The following is a 15,173-nucleotide window of genomic DNA, read 5'->3' as shown; positions in this document are numbered from 1 at the left end:
GCCTGTGTACAACATCAACAAATACACCTCCACCACTCCAGAAATTTCGGGTCGGCGAAAGAAGCTGCTCTCGATCCACCCCAAACATCATCATGCACATGGTATGAAGCCGGTCAGTAGTGGGAGACTCGGACACCATCGCACCGTCGATCGGGATCCGAAGAATCTACCATACATCATGCAGCTGGATAGTCATCTCCCCGAATGACATGTGGAAAGAGTTCGTATCGGGCTGCCACTGCTCCATGAACGTAGTCAACAGCGGAGTGTCGAGGTTCCTAAACATGATATGTGGAATGTGAGACAAACCAGTCTTCTCGATCATCTCCTTCAGCTGTAAAATGACACATATACAATTTATACAATTACTGAATGTTTTTGAGGTTTATAGTTAAAAATACAAATTACAATAAATGTTGACAAACTAAATTATTCTTACCTCGGGTGACGCACCAGAAAACCACACCCACAAATCTCGGCATGTTGTTGATCTGTTGTAGCATGTCAGAAACGACCGAAGCTCTCCTCCCAGCATCCGTGAGGCAACATGTCCTAGAAAACTAGGAATCACGAAACCATCAACGGGGTCATCATCCACCGGTCCACTAACTAGCCAGCTCTCGTCCTCACTAGCTTTGGGACGTTTGTTGGTCCCTGAAAGTTATAAAATTATACTGAAGTTGTAAAATTATACTAAATTTATACTAAAATTATACTAAAACTATTAAATTATATTAAAATTATACTAAAGTTATACTAAAATTATACTAAAACTATAAAATTATACTAAAACTATACTATTGTTATAAAATTATACTAAAACTATAAAATTATACTAAAGTTATAAAATTATACTAAACTATACTAATGTTATAAAATTATACTAAAAAATACTAATGTTATAAAATTATACTAAAACTATACTAAAGTTATACTAAAATTATACTAAAGGTATTAAATTATACTAAAATTATACTAAAGTTATAAAATTAACTATTAAATTATACTAAAATTATACTAAAGTTATAAAATTATACTAAAACTATACTAAAGTTATAAAATTATACTAAAAAAATACTAAAGTTATAAAATTATACTAAAGTTATAAAATTATACTAAACTATACTAAAGTTATAAAATTATACTAAAGTTATAAAATTATACTAAAATTATAATAAAAAATACATGTACTCACAAAGCGACTTTCTATGCGCTGGGTCGGCTGTCTGATCGGGATCGGCTGCTCATCGATATCCTCACCCTCGCGATCACGTGCAGCTGCAGACTGTCGTAGTACATGGGCTACCACATCCAGGTAGCCCTCCACAGAATCGCTATCAGGCTCCCTGTCACCAAAATCAGTCGTCCCCTCCGATCGATGAATATCGGGCTGATCCACAATCGTCCCCCTCCTCACCTGCTCCGTCGCAGCCCCTTTCCGCCTATGACCGGATATATCAATACCACGCAATCTCGTATGCCGTGGTGTATCATCCTCGTCGTCCATATCTAGATGACGAGCAGATGACGGGATGGATTTCCCACCCCTAGTAGGCCGCTCCGTCTACAAAAAATTACACTAAGTTAATCTAAAATTGTAACATATAAATTATAAATTACACTAAATTAATTTAAATGTAAATAATGTAAATATAAATTAAAAAAACACCCTTGGGCGTATGAACATCACGCACGCACCACTGGTCGGGCGTATGAACATCACGTCCGACCTATGGTGCGAGCGTTTGAACATCACGCCCGACCGATGGTGCGGGCATGTGGCTATCACGCCCGCACCACTGGTCGGGCGTGATGTTCTTACACCGGAACCACAGGTCGGGCGTGATGTTCATACGCCCGACTGTGATTCCGGCGATTTTTAAAAACGACCCATAGATCTCATATATAAGCGTAAATCAACGAAATAAAACCGTAAATCTTACCATTTTCGCTTTCCCTTTACGGCTTTTGTCACCATCCATGATTCGGTTCAAAAATTAGTCCGGATTTGATCGAAGATTGTATAGGGTTCTTGAGAGGTTTTGGGTTTTTTCAATTTTTGTGCAAAGGGTAGTTCGGTCAATTCCCGAGGCTAGAGGTATAAATTAGTGGCTAAGTATAGCAATTCACTTAATTTATTAAATAATTATATATTCCCTTGATATGAAGTTGGGTAACATTTTTCGTTTAATATGGCGTCAACTATTTTCCGAGCCCGCTAATTAGTTAATCATAGGAATATTTTAATAATTGTATAGTAGATATATCATGGTAAATCTTTCACTTTTTCAAAAACAAAGTAAGCATAGCCTCTACCTTATTTCAAGGCCGGTCCTGGATCTAGGGATGACAACGGGTACTGTATCCGCGGGTATCTAGTATTATCCGATCTTAATAGGACTACCCGTACCATGTATAAAAGGGTATGAGACGGGTATGAGATCAAAACCATTACCCTAAGATGGGTATGAGAATACCCCCTGACATAACTTTTTTATATATTAATAAATATCATTGTCTTTTAAATATAAGACGTGAGATTTGAACCCAATCTTTTGCTTTTCAACCATTGAGTTATACCACTAAGCTACTTTATTCTTATTAATTAAGGTTTAATTTGTTTGATTTTTTAAATAGATGATTTTTTAAATTTATATTTGTTAAATTTGTAATATTTTTTGTTTTATTTATTGATTCTTAACGGGTAAAGATACCCGTGGGTATCCGCAAATTAAATGGGACGGATATGGGAAACAGAAAGTATACTCGTTGGGGTAATGTGGCGGGTATGGGTAATTAAAATATAAAAGGGTAAGAGTTTGTGATTGACATTATCCATAGGTACTCTACATGTTGCTATCCCTACTTGGGTCTAGGTTTGGGATGCACCGGCCTAGGGTCCAGGGCTGGAGGGGCCCCAATTTTTTTTTTACTGTTATATGTATATAAGAAGGTTACTTTTTTTATATAGATAGTGATAAAATCATACATGATGGTCTAATTTTTTTAGGAAAATCAATTGATAAAAAAAAAATTAAAAAATCTATCCAACTTTTACACTTTAATTAGTTGTAAATTTTATATTAAATGCTCTTGTTATTTATTTTACCTATGGTTCTGTGCTTATTTTACCCATGGTTCTAAATTATCAGAACCGGCCCTGCCTTATCTATATACAAGACTAGAGTCGTATACATTCAATATCCAGCCCGTAGAAAAGCAAGTCTAGCATGGCTCAAAAAATATAAGGCCCAAATTTTTATTTTTATTTTAAATGCTCATATGAGGTCCCAAATTTTATTTTTATTTTAAATGCTCAATAATTCTCAATTACTTTGTTAAATAATTTTGAACAGCATTTGAGTATCGTAAGAGAGACCTCATAGGAGGCACAGGGAGTTCCATGTCAAATGGGAATGGAACTCCCACATACACATCATGGAACCTTTGAGAATTTCCCTTCATAAGGAGGCATAAGAGTCAACGTGCCATTTTCCATCAATTCATTGCATTCATCGATCATATTTTGTCTCTAATTTGCAAATTTGCAACTATAATTGTTTAATTGTATAATTTTTGTGTCAAGGGGGGCAGTTGATGAGAAAAGGCAGTGGAGAGATTCGATTTCAAAGAATACGTACGGCAACGAGTTAACATGCAGGTTGGTACCACCTAATGAGTTCCAGTTCCAGTTCCAGACCATGTTTATGGTGGATGGATATTTTGAGAAATTCGATTTATGAACAGTGAGCTCAGTTCAATTGAAAAACGAAATGAAATGTGGTATAATCACAATTGTCAAAATCAGACCGATCAAAGAATCGAAAAAGATAAAGGATTAAAGATTAGAGGTTCAACCGTAGTTCAATCTGTATGCAAAAACATCATTTGAAAAATTATATTTTTATTCACAATTAACCTTATAACATAATAAAATATTAACAATATTAATAAAAATTATACTAATAATAATAATTGTTTTCAATACGCTTCACAATTAACACGACAAGTTGGATCAGTTTTGACCCATTTTTCAAAAATGAAAAATCCAAATCACCTCTGAACCGAAAACATAACCAGTTTCAATTAACCCGGTTTGACCTTACCAGACCCGTCCGGGTCCATGGGTATGATACTATAGCTTGTAAGGTCAACAACCAAACTTTTATTTGGAGCATCTTGGGTGGAAAATGGCAGTTGGAGAGATGAGTTGGCAGGTGGTTTCTGCAACTCAGCAGATATAATGGGATTACATGTTCATCAAATAAAAATGTAAACTCAGCAGATATCTTCAAAGATGTAAAACTCAGCAAATATAATGGATTACATGTTCATCAAATAAAACATAACATGAGATAAATATTTTAAAAGACACGGAATCAAAGAATTTATTCTGGACTAAACCTTGGTTTGAAAATGTTTTTGGACGTAAGGACGTAACGGAGGAAAACACAAACAACCAAAGGTTCGAAGGGAATGGTAGTCCGGTATATAACCAAATAATTTTTCAAAAGGAGAGAAACTATAATTGAGGCATTGGTGTGCGGCTAATTATAGAGTATTCCCATCCCCATTTCTAAGCATTTACTTCACCTATTGTCTCATCTCCTGCAAATATTTTAGTTCAGAACAAACTCTAACATGTCATATGAGAGCAGAAACTTTTTACGGCACGGGACGCATTTGATTACAAAAAGACCTCTTCTGCTTATTTAACTCGCAGACAATATCATAAAGAGATTTTATTCTTTATCAAGAGTAATCAAAGGGAACAATACAGAGTAACTAACTCCATTAAGCACTTCCCCCTGCCTGTTTCCGAGCCTCCTCCCGCATCGTTGCTCTCACGTACATCTCATAGCAACAACCTAAAACAGACACAAACAGATAATGAAAATATAGAAATACAATCAATGTTATCAGGAGATTCACAAGCTAATCGCTTCTCTTCATCAAGTTGTATCTATCAAACAATTTTGACAATCATAATTCCAATTGTTTTCCGAGGACATGGTTAAAAGTTCGCGCAAATACCTATAAATAAGCTGGGAAAATTAATTTCCAAGACTGAAACCCACAGAAACTTGTATGAATCATTCCGGTTGAAGTTATGTAATTTAAAAAAGTTGGAATTTCGTTTCTTAAAACGAAATGAGTTTCTAAAAGCTGATTGAAACATTCACCAGTCCCTCAATGATCCATCTTTCCATAGTAATATTTATGGCGAATGAATTCCATGGATGGTTATGGTTATTAAATGATAATTGATAAGTATTCTACTTGAATGCATGTTATTTTTCTTCCATTTAATAAAAAATTGCAAAATGCATATTACAATTTTAATAATGTTTATATTGTTCACACATGCCCCACATTTGAATTCCCTATATTCTTTTAGAAGTATTGCGTTTTCATGTCTATTTTTGTGTCTGTTTTATTTCAGTGATGCTACATAGGTGAATGCGATATTAGAGACCTTTAATTTAGCATATTACATGGTCGCCCATGATGTGATAGTCACAGAAAAGGTGGTTCAGATATTACTAATGGCAAATTACATTATCGCTTTTCAGAATATGCAGTCAAGTTTTGCAAACATCTAATAACACTGGAAATACTTAGTGCAAACCCAACTTCAACACACGGGTTAATCTCTGTTACTTTATACTCATTCCCTTCAGATGGCTGAATAATGGATAAAGAAAAAAGGACAAAACCAAGAACCAGAAAGGAAGAAGGCAATTGAGGTCTATAACTCTACCAGCAGGCAAGCACGTAAACTAATTTAAGGATCGTACTGATCTCCTTTCAAGTGTTTTCTAAGATTTCATGCTATTTGTTCAGCTTTTCAGACTCTACTATGAACCTGGGTCACCGATAAATTATCCCCCTTGTCGATGACCAGGCACTTAAGACACCACAGATTTAAATACTACTTGACCTAGAAGGTGAGCTGCTTGCTAAAGAATCAAAATTTGAAAAATTAATTGAGAGAAAGAGATGAAGGAAGAGACAAGTGAGTAGTGATCTAGATATGCAGTAGCCACAGGCTAGCGCTTCATATTTGCTGCCTGGCAAAAACTTGGTCAAGTTTACCAGATTGTTTACATTCAAATGAATGTCCTAACACAGGCACATAATAAAACTAAGAGATGACAAAAATAATCTATCATTGGCATCTTTGACAGGTTTATTGTCCGACTTTATCAGGCAGGAAACAGATTTTTCTACTTGATCTCTTTGAGAAGTATGCTCTATATGTTAGAAACAGAAGTTTTTTAACTCTTCCTTGAAAGCTCATACAACAAATTTCCATGAGCAAGTTTTAAAATATGTACCAGACTTATTTTTTGTGGAATCCATAAACAGAACTACAGAAGGGATTAGTGCAAAAAATAATGCATGCCTACAACTTCAATTTACTTTATGTTGATCATCCTAAAAGCATTCTGTTCTTGCTGTTTTCAACTGAAACAAACTAATACTACTTGTATCTAAGGTTGACTTATCCCAAAATAGTCGTGTAACATTACAAAGAAAGAAAAAGATTTTTTACTATAGCAAGACGATGGGAAAAAGCATTAATAACCAATTCTGTTCAAATTATAGCAAAAGAAGAGTATACCTGCTACAACGACAACTGTGAGAAAATCACCAACTCGTTTAACTGTCCGCACGCCCTTCCTATGTGATTTGAATCGCTTAAGAGATGGGTCTTCCGCCAAGAGCTAGAATGCAAGAAGTTATCATGTTAAGTTTCAATGCAAACCTCACAGAATTACACATGAAGTTCCTCTACCAATAAATTAGCACACAATATTAGTAGCAACATCTAGAGTTCAGCATACTAGTTTATCACACAAACAGTAATTTAACATCAATTTTCCAATCCCCAAATGAAACGAGATATTAAAGTAATGCAGGTATAATAGCAGCAACATCTAGAGTTCAGCATACAAAGTTTATCCCACAAACAGTAATTTATCATCTATTAGCCTCTGATATTGTTGTTTTAAGAAAATTCTAGCATAAATTCCTCCTTTATTGGGTTTATTTTGAAACCGCCTTGAAGATATTTTATTAGGTAAAACTTGATATCTTAAGACACTGAAACATTCTGATAAAACACATCATCCAATGAAGAAAAAATCGATTAAGAAACTGCAATTAATTAATTTGAAAGATAACAAATATTCCCAATAGAAGATAAAATCAGGTTTGTTTCAAAAGCATGAGAAAAGATGCAACCATAGAAAGGAGAAACTCACAGCTTTCTCGCGCGGCCCAGGTTCGACATGGAAACCTCGACGCGAAAGAGAGAGTGCGTCCTCTGTCTTCTGTTGATTAGATAAAGAGAAACATCAATAGAGAAATATGAAGATGAAATAAAAACAATCTATCGATCAATTCCATATGTAAAGAAAATAACCTGAGAATGAGGTCGAAAACGAGTAGAGAAGTTGGAATTTTTTAGTAGAAACGCCATTTTTCTTTCCCCGGGACGAAACTCCGACAGCGAGATCGATGATTCAAAGGGGGCTGCTATAGTAATTAAAGATCAGTGAACTGAAATTTCACTGTTAACTTCTGCGAATCTGCGATCACTTTATAATTGACACCAATTTCAATTTAGCGACTCAATTAATATATTAATATAAAATATTTATTATTAATTAAATTAATTTTTTTTATATAGAAAAATGATTGTATTTCATGAGTAGATGAAAGAAGAATTACACCAACCAAATTATAATGAATAAAACTTCACACAACTACAATCAAGACTTAGACACCTAAGGAGAGAGAGGCTCCTCCATCTCTCTACATTTTTCTTCCCTTTGCTTCTTTTCTTTTCAAGCTTCCACTACTGTTACCGTCTCGTCTCCGTCACCATCACCGTCTCGCTTCCTTCTTTTGTTCAGGTTCTCTTTGAGGAAGAAGGAGGTTTTCCTCCTTCCTCCTCCCATTTATGTTTTAGTTTTTATTTTTTTAGTTTCAGTTTTATCTTTTCTTTCTAGTTTGAAGTCTATATACTTTCTCGAATCTCTTTTCCATCAGATCTATACCTGTTAGCTATACTTTTATCGTTTATTCCTTTTTCGGTTTTAGCAAGAGCGGAAAAGGTTCATCTTGTCCGCAGATCTATAGATCTGCGTGGTTGCAGAAAAAGAAAGGACTCAGATCCGAATGTCCGGAAGAGGCTAGATGATGAAGAATGGATTACAGCTGTTTTACAATGGGATTCGACTTCCGAGAAGTATATGATTTCTATTTCGTTGTATTTGTACCTTTTGTGGTTTTTTATTGCTCTTTGTAGTCTTTATCTTGCTATTTGTAGTCTATTTTCTTCCCTTTGTGGATCTTATACTGGCTATAGCCTGTATGGGTGGAAAGTTTTATTGTGTTGTATTTGTACTTTATGATTGTATGAAATGAAATATGGCACTTTTATAAAAAAAAAAAAAAAAAAAAAAAAACTTCACACAACTAAAGTCTAAAGCCAATACAAGATTTACGAAGGGATAAGAACGGTTATAAAGAGTAAAAAAAACCATAAAAAATATAAAAAATATCAAATAACATTATAATATATATTTTTCGTAAATTCAAATATGTGGAAAGCATCTGCAATCCAAATTTCATCTTTTATTCGGATTTGTGTCTTTTTTTTGTTGCAACTATGAAGATTTATTGATCCACGAATAAGATAAATCATTTCCGCTCTTGCTAAATTCGAGAAAGGTATAAACGACAGAATAATAGAGAGCAGATACAATTCAGACGGATAAAGAAATCCGACAAAATATATGATACAAACAAAAAAAAATAAAAAACACAGAAACTTAACTCGGTGGACTCCTTATTGTATTTTTCTTGTTTTACAACCTTAATGTAAAAATACTCCTAACGTTTATAAACCGTAGCAATTTTATTTCTAATATTGACAGCCAAGAGCAATTTTACCCCAAATATTGGTAAATTTGGTTAATTTCAAACATTATTATAAAATATAAATATTTTGTTCCTTATTCTCCACCAATTCACCTAAATTGATTCTAAAAAAATTCATATTTTTTTTATAATTTAATAATAAAATTGCAGATTAATATTTTTAAATTCGGTAAAATGTTTGATTTTTTTATTCAACTCATACAAAATATAGTATATTTTTTTAATTTTTTTAAAAGTTTTTCACATTTAATTATATATTTGTTATCCGTTGCTAATTGATAAAATGACGCACATGTGAAGTATAGAGGGTAAATTACACCCATGACAACTTATCTTTGTCCATTTAACATTATGGCCACTGAATTTCAATTCTTAACAGTATGAACACTGAACTTTACACTTTTTAACATTGGTGGCCACTCAATGCCTCAAAACGACCAATGACGGTCTGGACATAAAAAATTCGAAGAGTTAATGATATTCCAAGGAACTTTAATTCTTAAAAAAATTGTTTTGAGGTCATTTAGGTGTTGTTTGGTTAGGGAGAGAACGTGAATTTTTAGAGAGAGAAAACTCTAAAAATGTTATTTTAGAACATAAAAAATGTAGTTTCATGGTAAATGTCGTTCTCAACAACTTTAATTCTTAAATATTTTTATTTTGAGGTCGTTAACGGTCATTTTGAGGACTTGGTTAAAGTTGAGTGATTGCCGGTGTTAAAAAGTGTAAAATTTAATGGTTATACTGTTAAGAATTGAAGTTTAGTGGCCACGGTGTTAAATGGACAAAGTTCAATAGCCATGTGTGTAATTTACCCGAAGTATAGATGACAAGATTCATGACCAATAAGACAATTTGATTTATAATTTCTCCAATTGATCCAACTTAGGGCCCATTTGTTTTACCTACTGTTTACTGTTACGGTTTGCTGTTAGAAGAATATGCTTTTCCAAAAAGCAAATGTTCTCTACTTTTATAAAATGCTACTTTTCGAATGTAAAAGGCAAACATGAGATCACTAACCAAACACCTAAAACTCTTCTTTTTAAAGTGAAAAGGCAAATAAGAGCATGAAAAAGCAACCAAACACTCATTTATTAACGTTAGAAGTAAAATTGATTTTGGGTGCCAATATTAAAGGTAAAATTGCACAATTTTAGACGTTATGAGTAAAATTGCTCCTAGATGTATATGGTAGGCGTATTTTTGCACCTTGCACCTTATCCCATAGATTAATTATATTTATAATAACTAAACTAATTTAAAGACCAATAATAATTATTTTAAGATAAAAATAACAATTATATACCTATTTTCAAATAAAATGGACACAATTATTAAGTAATTAATATTTAATATCAATTAAATTTAATCAATTTTTTTTTAGAGAAAATAGCATTTTATTAAAATTAAACTCACATTCTCATATAGAACCCTCTCTAAAAAATTAGGAATACAAAAGGCAATAAAATGACTAGCATTGAAATAAGAATGACAAGTTAACTCATGAGCAATTTCGTTCGCTAATCGATGAACAAACATCATTACATAAGTCGTGTGGTTCTGAAGAAGTTTGTTGATATATTGAACTACTCTATCATACTCCGTAAGATCCTTGTGGCTTGAGCCACCAACTATTCATTATCTCCTTTTGCGTTAGCTTCAAAATCGATATTGTTGTAATTTAAGAAAAATGTCTAATGGATTTTAATTAATTTTTAATTATTAAATATTAATCACACACATAAATTGATTTTAAATACATTGACTATATATGATAAGGTGTCGAGATTGAACTGTAGATGGTCCACTGATTCGGTCAACTTATGCTGGGAATAGTCCCTATGAACTTTCCGACGATAAGTCAGTGAGGGATGAATAGAGAGATAAAGTATTTATATATAAAGAGAGAGAGCATATCACATTTTTAGGATGTTACTTAGCTTCTTTATATATACACATTAAATCTTTATTTGATGTGTCAGTTATGTGAATAATTCAAACTCCGTTTAGCATTGTGGGAAACTGCCAGAATATCATTTTTCCTCTAAAGTAGAATAGTTAATAAATTATATGATGTGACAATCTATATATTTATTAACGTGTTAAAACAGTGACACACTGACAATTCTATTTGCATTAAATTGTGTTTGAACCACACACACTTAATGTGTTAAAAAATAAATGATCAAGGACTTAATATCACAATTTGAAAGGCTAAAACCTTAACGCATTCAAAATAATTTATTAGAGGCTTAATATATAAATTTAAAAGATTAAAAGCTGAATCAATAAAATTTAAATTTATGAGAGACTTAAATATTTATTTTTGATGACATGTTGGTGAAAACTCCGCCTGTGAGGGTCACTTGGTGGCCTTTACAGCCGGTCCTAAGCCCGGACAAAGGAGGAGGGTTGCGGTAGGTTTGTGGCGGCCAGCGTAAAACTTAGCCACATCTTATGACATGAACCATAATATAAATACCGTTGGGGCGTTCCCTACTCAGCGACGCGCTGCACTTCCTAGACCCGGGTGTAGTGATAAATGTGCAAGGGTTGCTAGGTCGTCGCCCCAAAGCGGCGCGCCACCCCTGGACCCGGGGGTGGTGTCAAATATGCAAGGGTTGCGGGTAAATAAGCTAGTCCACGGTAATGGTAGGGGTAGGGGTAAGGGTAGTAGGTTACGCTTTGGGACATGGAACATAGGTTCTTTGACAGGAAGATTAGCTGAAATTGTAGATGTTATGAAGAGGAGGAGAATAAATATATTATGCCTACAAGAAACCAAGTGGGTTGGAGCCAAGGCTAGAGAGATAGCTCCTTGGGGTTATAAGCTTTGGTACTCAGGAAAGGATAAGGGTAGAAATGGAGTAGGTATTCTTATTGATAGGGAGTATATTGATGAGGTAGTAGCGGTGTCTAGGAAGAGCGATAGAATTATGAGTGTTAAGCTAGTGATAGGGGATGAGGTTGTGAATGTCATTAGTGCATATGCGCCACAAATAGGATTAGATGTGTCTATAAGACAAGCTTTTTGGGATGACTTAGAGGAAGTGGTGCAACAGGTTCCTAGGGATGAAAAAATGGTACTAGGGGGTGATCTCAATGGACACGTGGGTTCTAGGCGAGATGGGTTTGAGAGTGTTCATGGAGGGTATGGCTTTGGAGATAAGAATGAAGCAGGAAATGATATTTTGGAATTCGCATCAGCCTATGACTTGAGTATCATGAACACATGGTTTATGAAGAGAACATCCCACTTAGTGACTTATCGGAGTGGCGGTAATGCGAGCCAAATTGACTTCTTCTTAGTAAGGAGTGCTTGGAGAAAGAGTTATATTGATTGTAAGGTGATCCCTGGTGAGAGTACGACAACCCAACATAGAGTAGTGGTGCTAGATTTTCGAAGTAGGAAATGTATAAGAAAACAAACACCTCAAGTAGAGACTAAGATTAAGTGGTGGAAATTGCAAGGGGAGAATCAACAAAAATTTGTGGATGAGATGACCAAAAAAGATATTTGGACTTGCAATATGGATTCAGATATAGATTCGATATGGAATAAGATGGAGCATAGTATAAGGGAAGTAGCGAAGGAAGTTCTAGGGGAATCTAAAGGTAGCATGCCACCGGGTAAGGACACATCTTGGTGGACAGAAGAAGTACGACAAGCAGTAAAGAGTAAGAGAGAATCCTATAAACTATTGGGGAAATGTAGGAGTGACGAGAACTACGAAAAATACAAAGAGGCTAAAAGGGAAGTAAAGAAGGTCATACGAGATGCTAGAGCAAAGGTGAATCGGGATCTGTATACAAGATTGGATACGAAAGAAGGGGAAAGAGACATATATAGAATTGCTCGGATGAGAGATAGGAAGACGCGAGATCTCGGAAAAGTTAAATGTGTGAAGGATGTGGACCAGAAAGTCCTAGTTGGAGATAAGGATATCAAGGAACGATGGAGGTCCTATTTTGATGACTTATTTAATGGAGATCGCCAACAAGATGTTGGAGATATAAGTATCCATCACGATATGATAAATCATGAATGCCTGCGGAGAATTCAAAAGGGTGAAGTCAAAATGACATTAAGTAAGATGAAGTTGAAGAAAGCAGTAGGACCTGATGGCATCCCTATTGAGATTTGGAGATGTTTGGGAGAAAGAGGAATCGAATGGTTGACGACGTTCTTCAACAAAATTTGGAGAAACAATAAGATGCCATCAGAATGGAGGAAAAGTACCTTAATCCCTTTGTATAAGAACAAAGGCGATGTCCAAGATTGTGCCAACTATCGGGGAATCAAATTAATGAGTCACACTATGAAACTTTGGGAGCGAGTGATTGAACAAAGGCTAAGGAGGACGGTGAAGATCTCGGAAAACCAGTTTGGCTTTATGCCGGGAAGATCAACTATGGAAGCCATCCATCTAATGAGACAATTAATGGAGCACTATCGAAATAAGAAGAAAGACTTGCATATGGTTTTCATTGACTTGGAGAAAGCATATGATAAGGTACCAAGGGAAGTACTTTGGTGGGCCTTGACAAGGAAAGGCATTTCGCGGAAATATATTGACATCATAAAGGACATGTATGAGGGAGTATGCACGAGTGTACGTACTAGTGTTGGGAAGACTGAAGAGTTTCCTATTACGATTGGAGTGCATCAAGGTTCCGCACTAAGCCCATTTCTTTTTGCCATCGTTATGGATGAACTAACAAGTTCACTTCAAGATGGTATACCATGGTGCATGCTGTTTGCAGATGATATTGTGTTGGTTGATGAGACGAAAGAAGGAGTGGAGATGAAGTTGGAACTATGGAGGCAAACTCTAGAATCTAGAGGCTTTAAGTTGAGTCGAAGTAAGACAGAATATTTGGAGTGTAAGTTTAGCGGCCGTAGGAGTAGGGAGGTAGGGACAATCACCCTAGATGGGAGAGTTGTTCAGGCCTCGGATTGCTTCCGGTATTTAGGATCTATTATCCAAACGGATGGAGAAGTAGATGGAGATGTTGCTCATAGGATTAAAGCTGGTTGGTCGAAGTGGAAGAGTGCTACGGGTTTCCTTTGTGATCCCGGCATGCCTAATAGATTGAAGGGAAAATTCTACCGGACGGCAATTAGACCAGCATTGTTATATGGTACGGAGTGTTGGGCAGTGAAACACTGCCACATCCATAAGATGTCGGTGGCGGAGATGCGTATGTTGAGATGGATGTGTGGTCACACGAGAAAGGACCGGGTGCGTAATGAAATAATTAGGACAAAAGTAGGGGTCACATCTATTGAGAATAAAATGAGAGAAAACCGACTAAGGTGGTTTGGCCATGTGAGACGTAGAGCGCTTGATGCGCCGGTTAGGAGAACCGAAGAGTGGCAAAGGGATGTAGTGGTGAGGGGTAGGGGAAGACCTAAGCAAACTTGGAGGAGGGTGATCGAGAGTGATATGAGTTTATTGGGAATTGAGGAAAATATGGTAGTGGATAGGACGGAGTGGAGGGAGCGAATCTGTGTCGCTGACACGACTTGATTTTCACGGTTTTATATGATGGTTCATGTTAGCCGACCCCGAATCATTTCGGGACTAAGGCTTTGTTGTTGTTGTTGTTGTTGTTGTTGTTGACATGTTGGTGAACAATTTTTTATCAACTTTTTAGAGATAATGTGTAAAAATACCTCTAACGTTTATAGCCAGGAGCATTTTTACTAAGATCTAAAATTGTGCAATTTTACTTTAAAGTTTGGAGTCAAGAGCAATTTTACCTATAACATTGACAAGTTTGAACAATTTCAGACATTATTATAAAATACATATTTTTTGTTTATTATTCTCCACCAATTGCATATCAGTTGGTTTAAAAAAATTATAATTTTTTGTGATTTATTAATATAATGAGAGATTAATATTTATAAATTTGATGAAATATTTGATTTTTTTTCCACAACTCTTGTAAAAGATAATATATATATTGTATTTTTATTTATGTCTAATTATATGTTTGTAACTATTAATCACGAGTGATAAAACGACGCATATGTGAAATGCAGATAACAATATTCATGATCGAGAAAACAATTTGATGAATTATTGCTTAAATTGACCAAATTTATCAACGTTAATGGTAGAGTTACTCATGACTGCCAACGTTAAGATAAAATCGCTCTTGACTTTCAATATTAGAAATAAAATTGCATCATGTAAAACATTAACGATAAA

At 35.0% G+C, this 15,173-nt stretch overlaps 1 protein-coding gene across 1 annotated transcript; it reads right to left on the bottom strand.

Annotated features, from left to right (window-relative positions):
• Positions 1 to 4,290: 4,290 nt before the first annotated feature.
• Positions 4,291 to 7,880, bottom strand: LOC136235518 (succinate dehydrogenase subunit 7B, mitochondrial-like). Its single transcript, XM_066025229.1, has 5 exons — positions 7,744 to 7,880; positions 7,430 to 7,604; positions 7,269 to 7,337; positions 6,626 to 6,728; positions 4,291 to 4,868 (listed from the first exon to the last, which is right to left on the bottom strand). Exons 2-5 carry the CDS (start codon positions 7,484 to 7,486, stop codon positions 4,795 to 4,797), a joined length of 303 nt encoding a protein of 100 aa, XP_065881301.1. The 5' UTR covers positions 7,487 to 7,604; positions 7,744 to 7,880; the 3' UTR covers positions 4,291 to 4,794.
• Positions 7,881 to 15,173: the final 7,293 nt, after the last annotated feature.

Source organism: Euphorbia lathyris, chromosome 7, assembly GCF_963576675.1.
Source record: "Euphorbia lathyris chromosome 7, ddEupLath1.1, whole genome shotgun sequence".
NCBI classification, from domain to species: Eukaryota; Viridiplantae; Streptophyta; class Magnoliopsida; order Malpighiales; family Euphorbiaceae; genus Euphorbia; species Euphorbia lathyris.
Note: the sequence above shows the minus strand (reverse complement) of the source record. Positions and strands in the feature narration are given on the sequence as shown.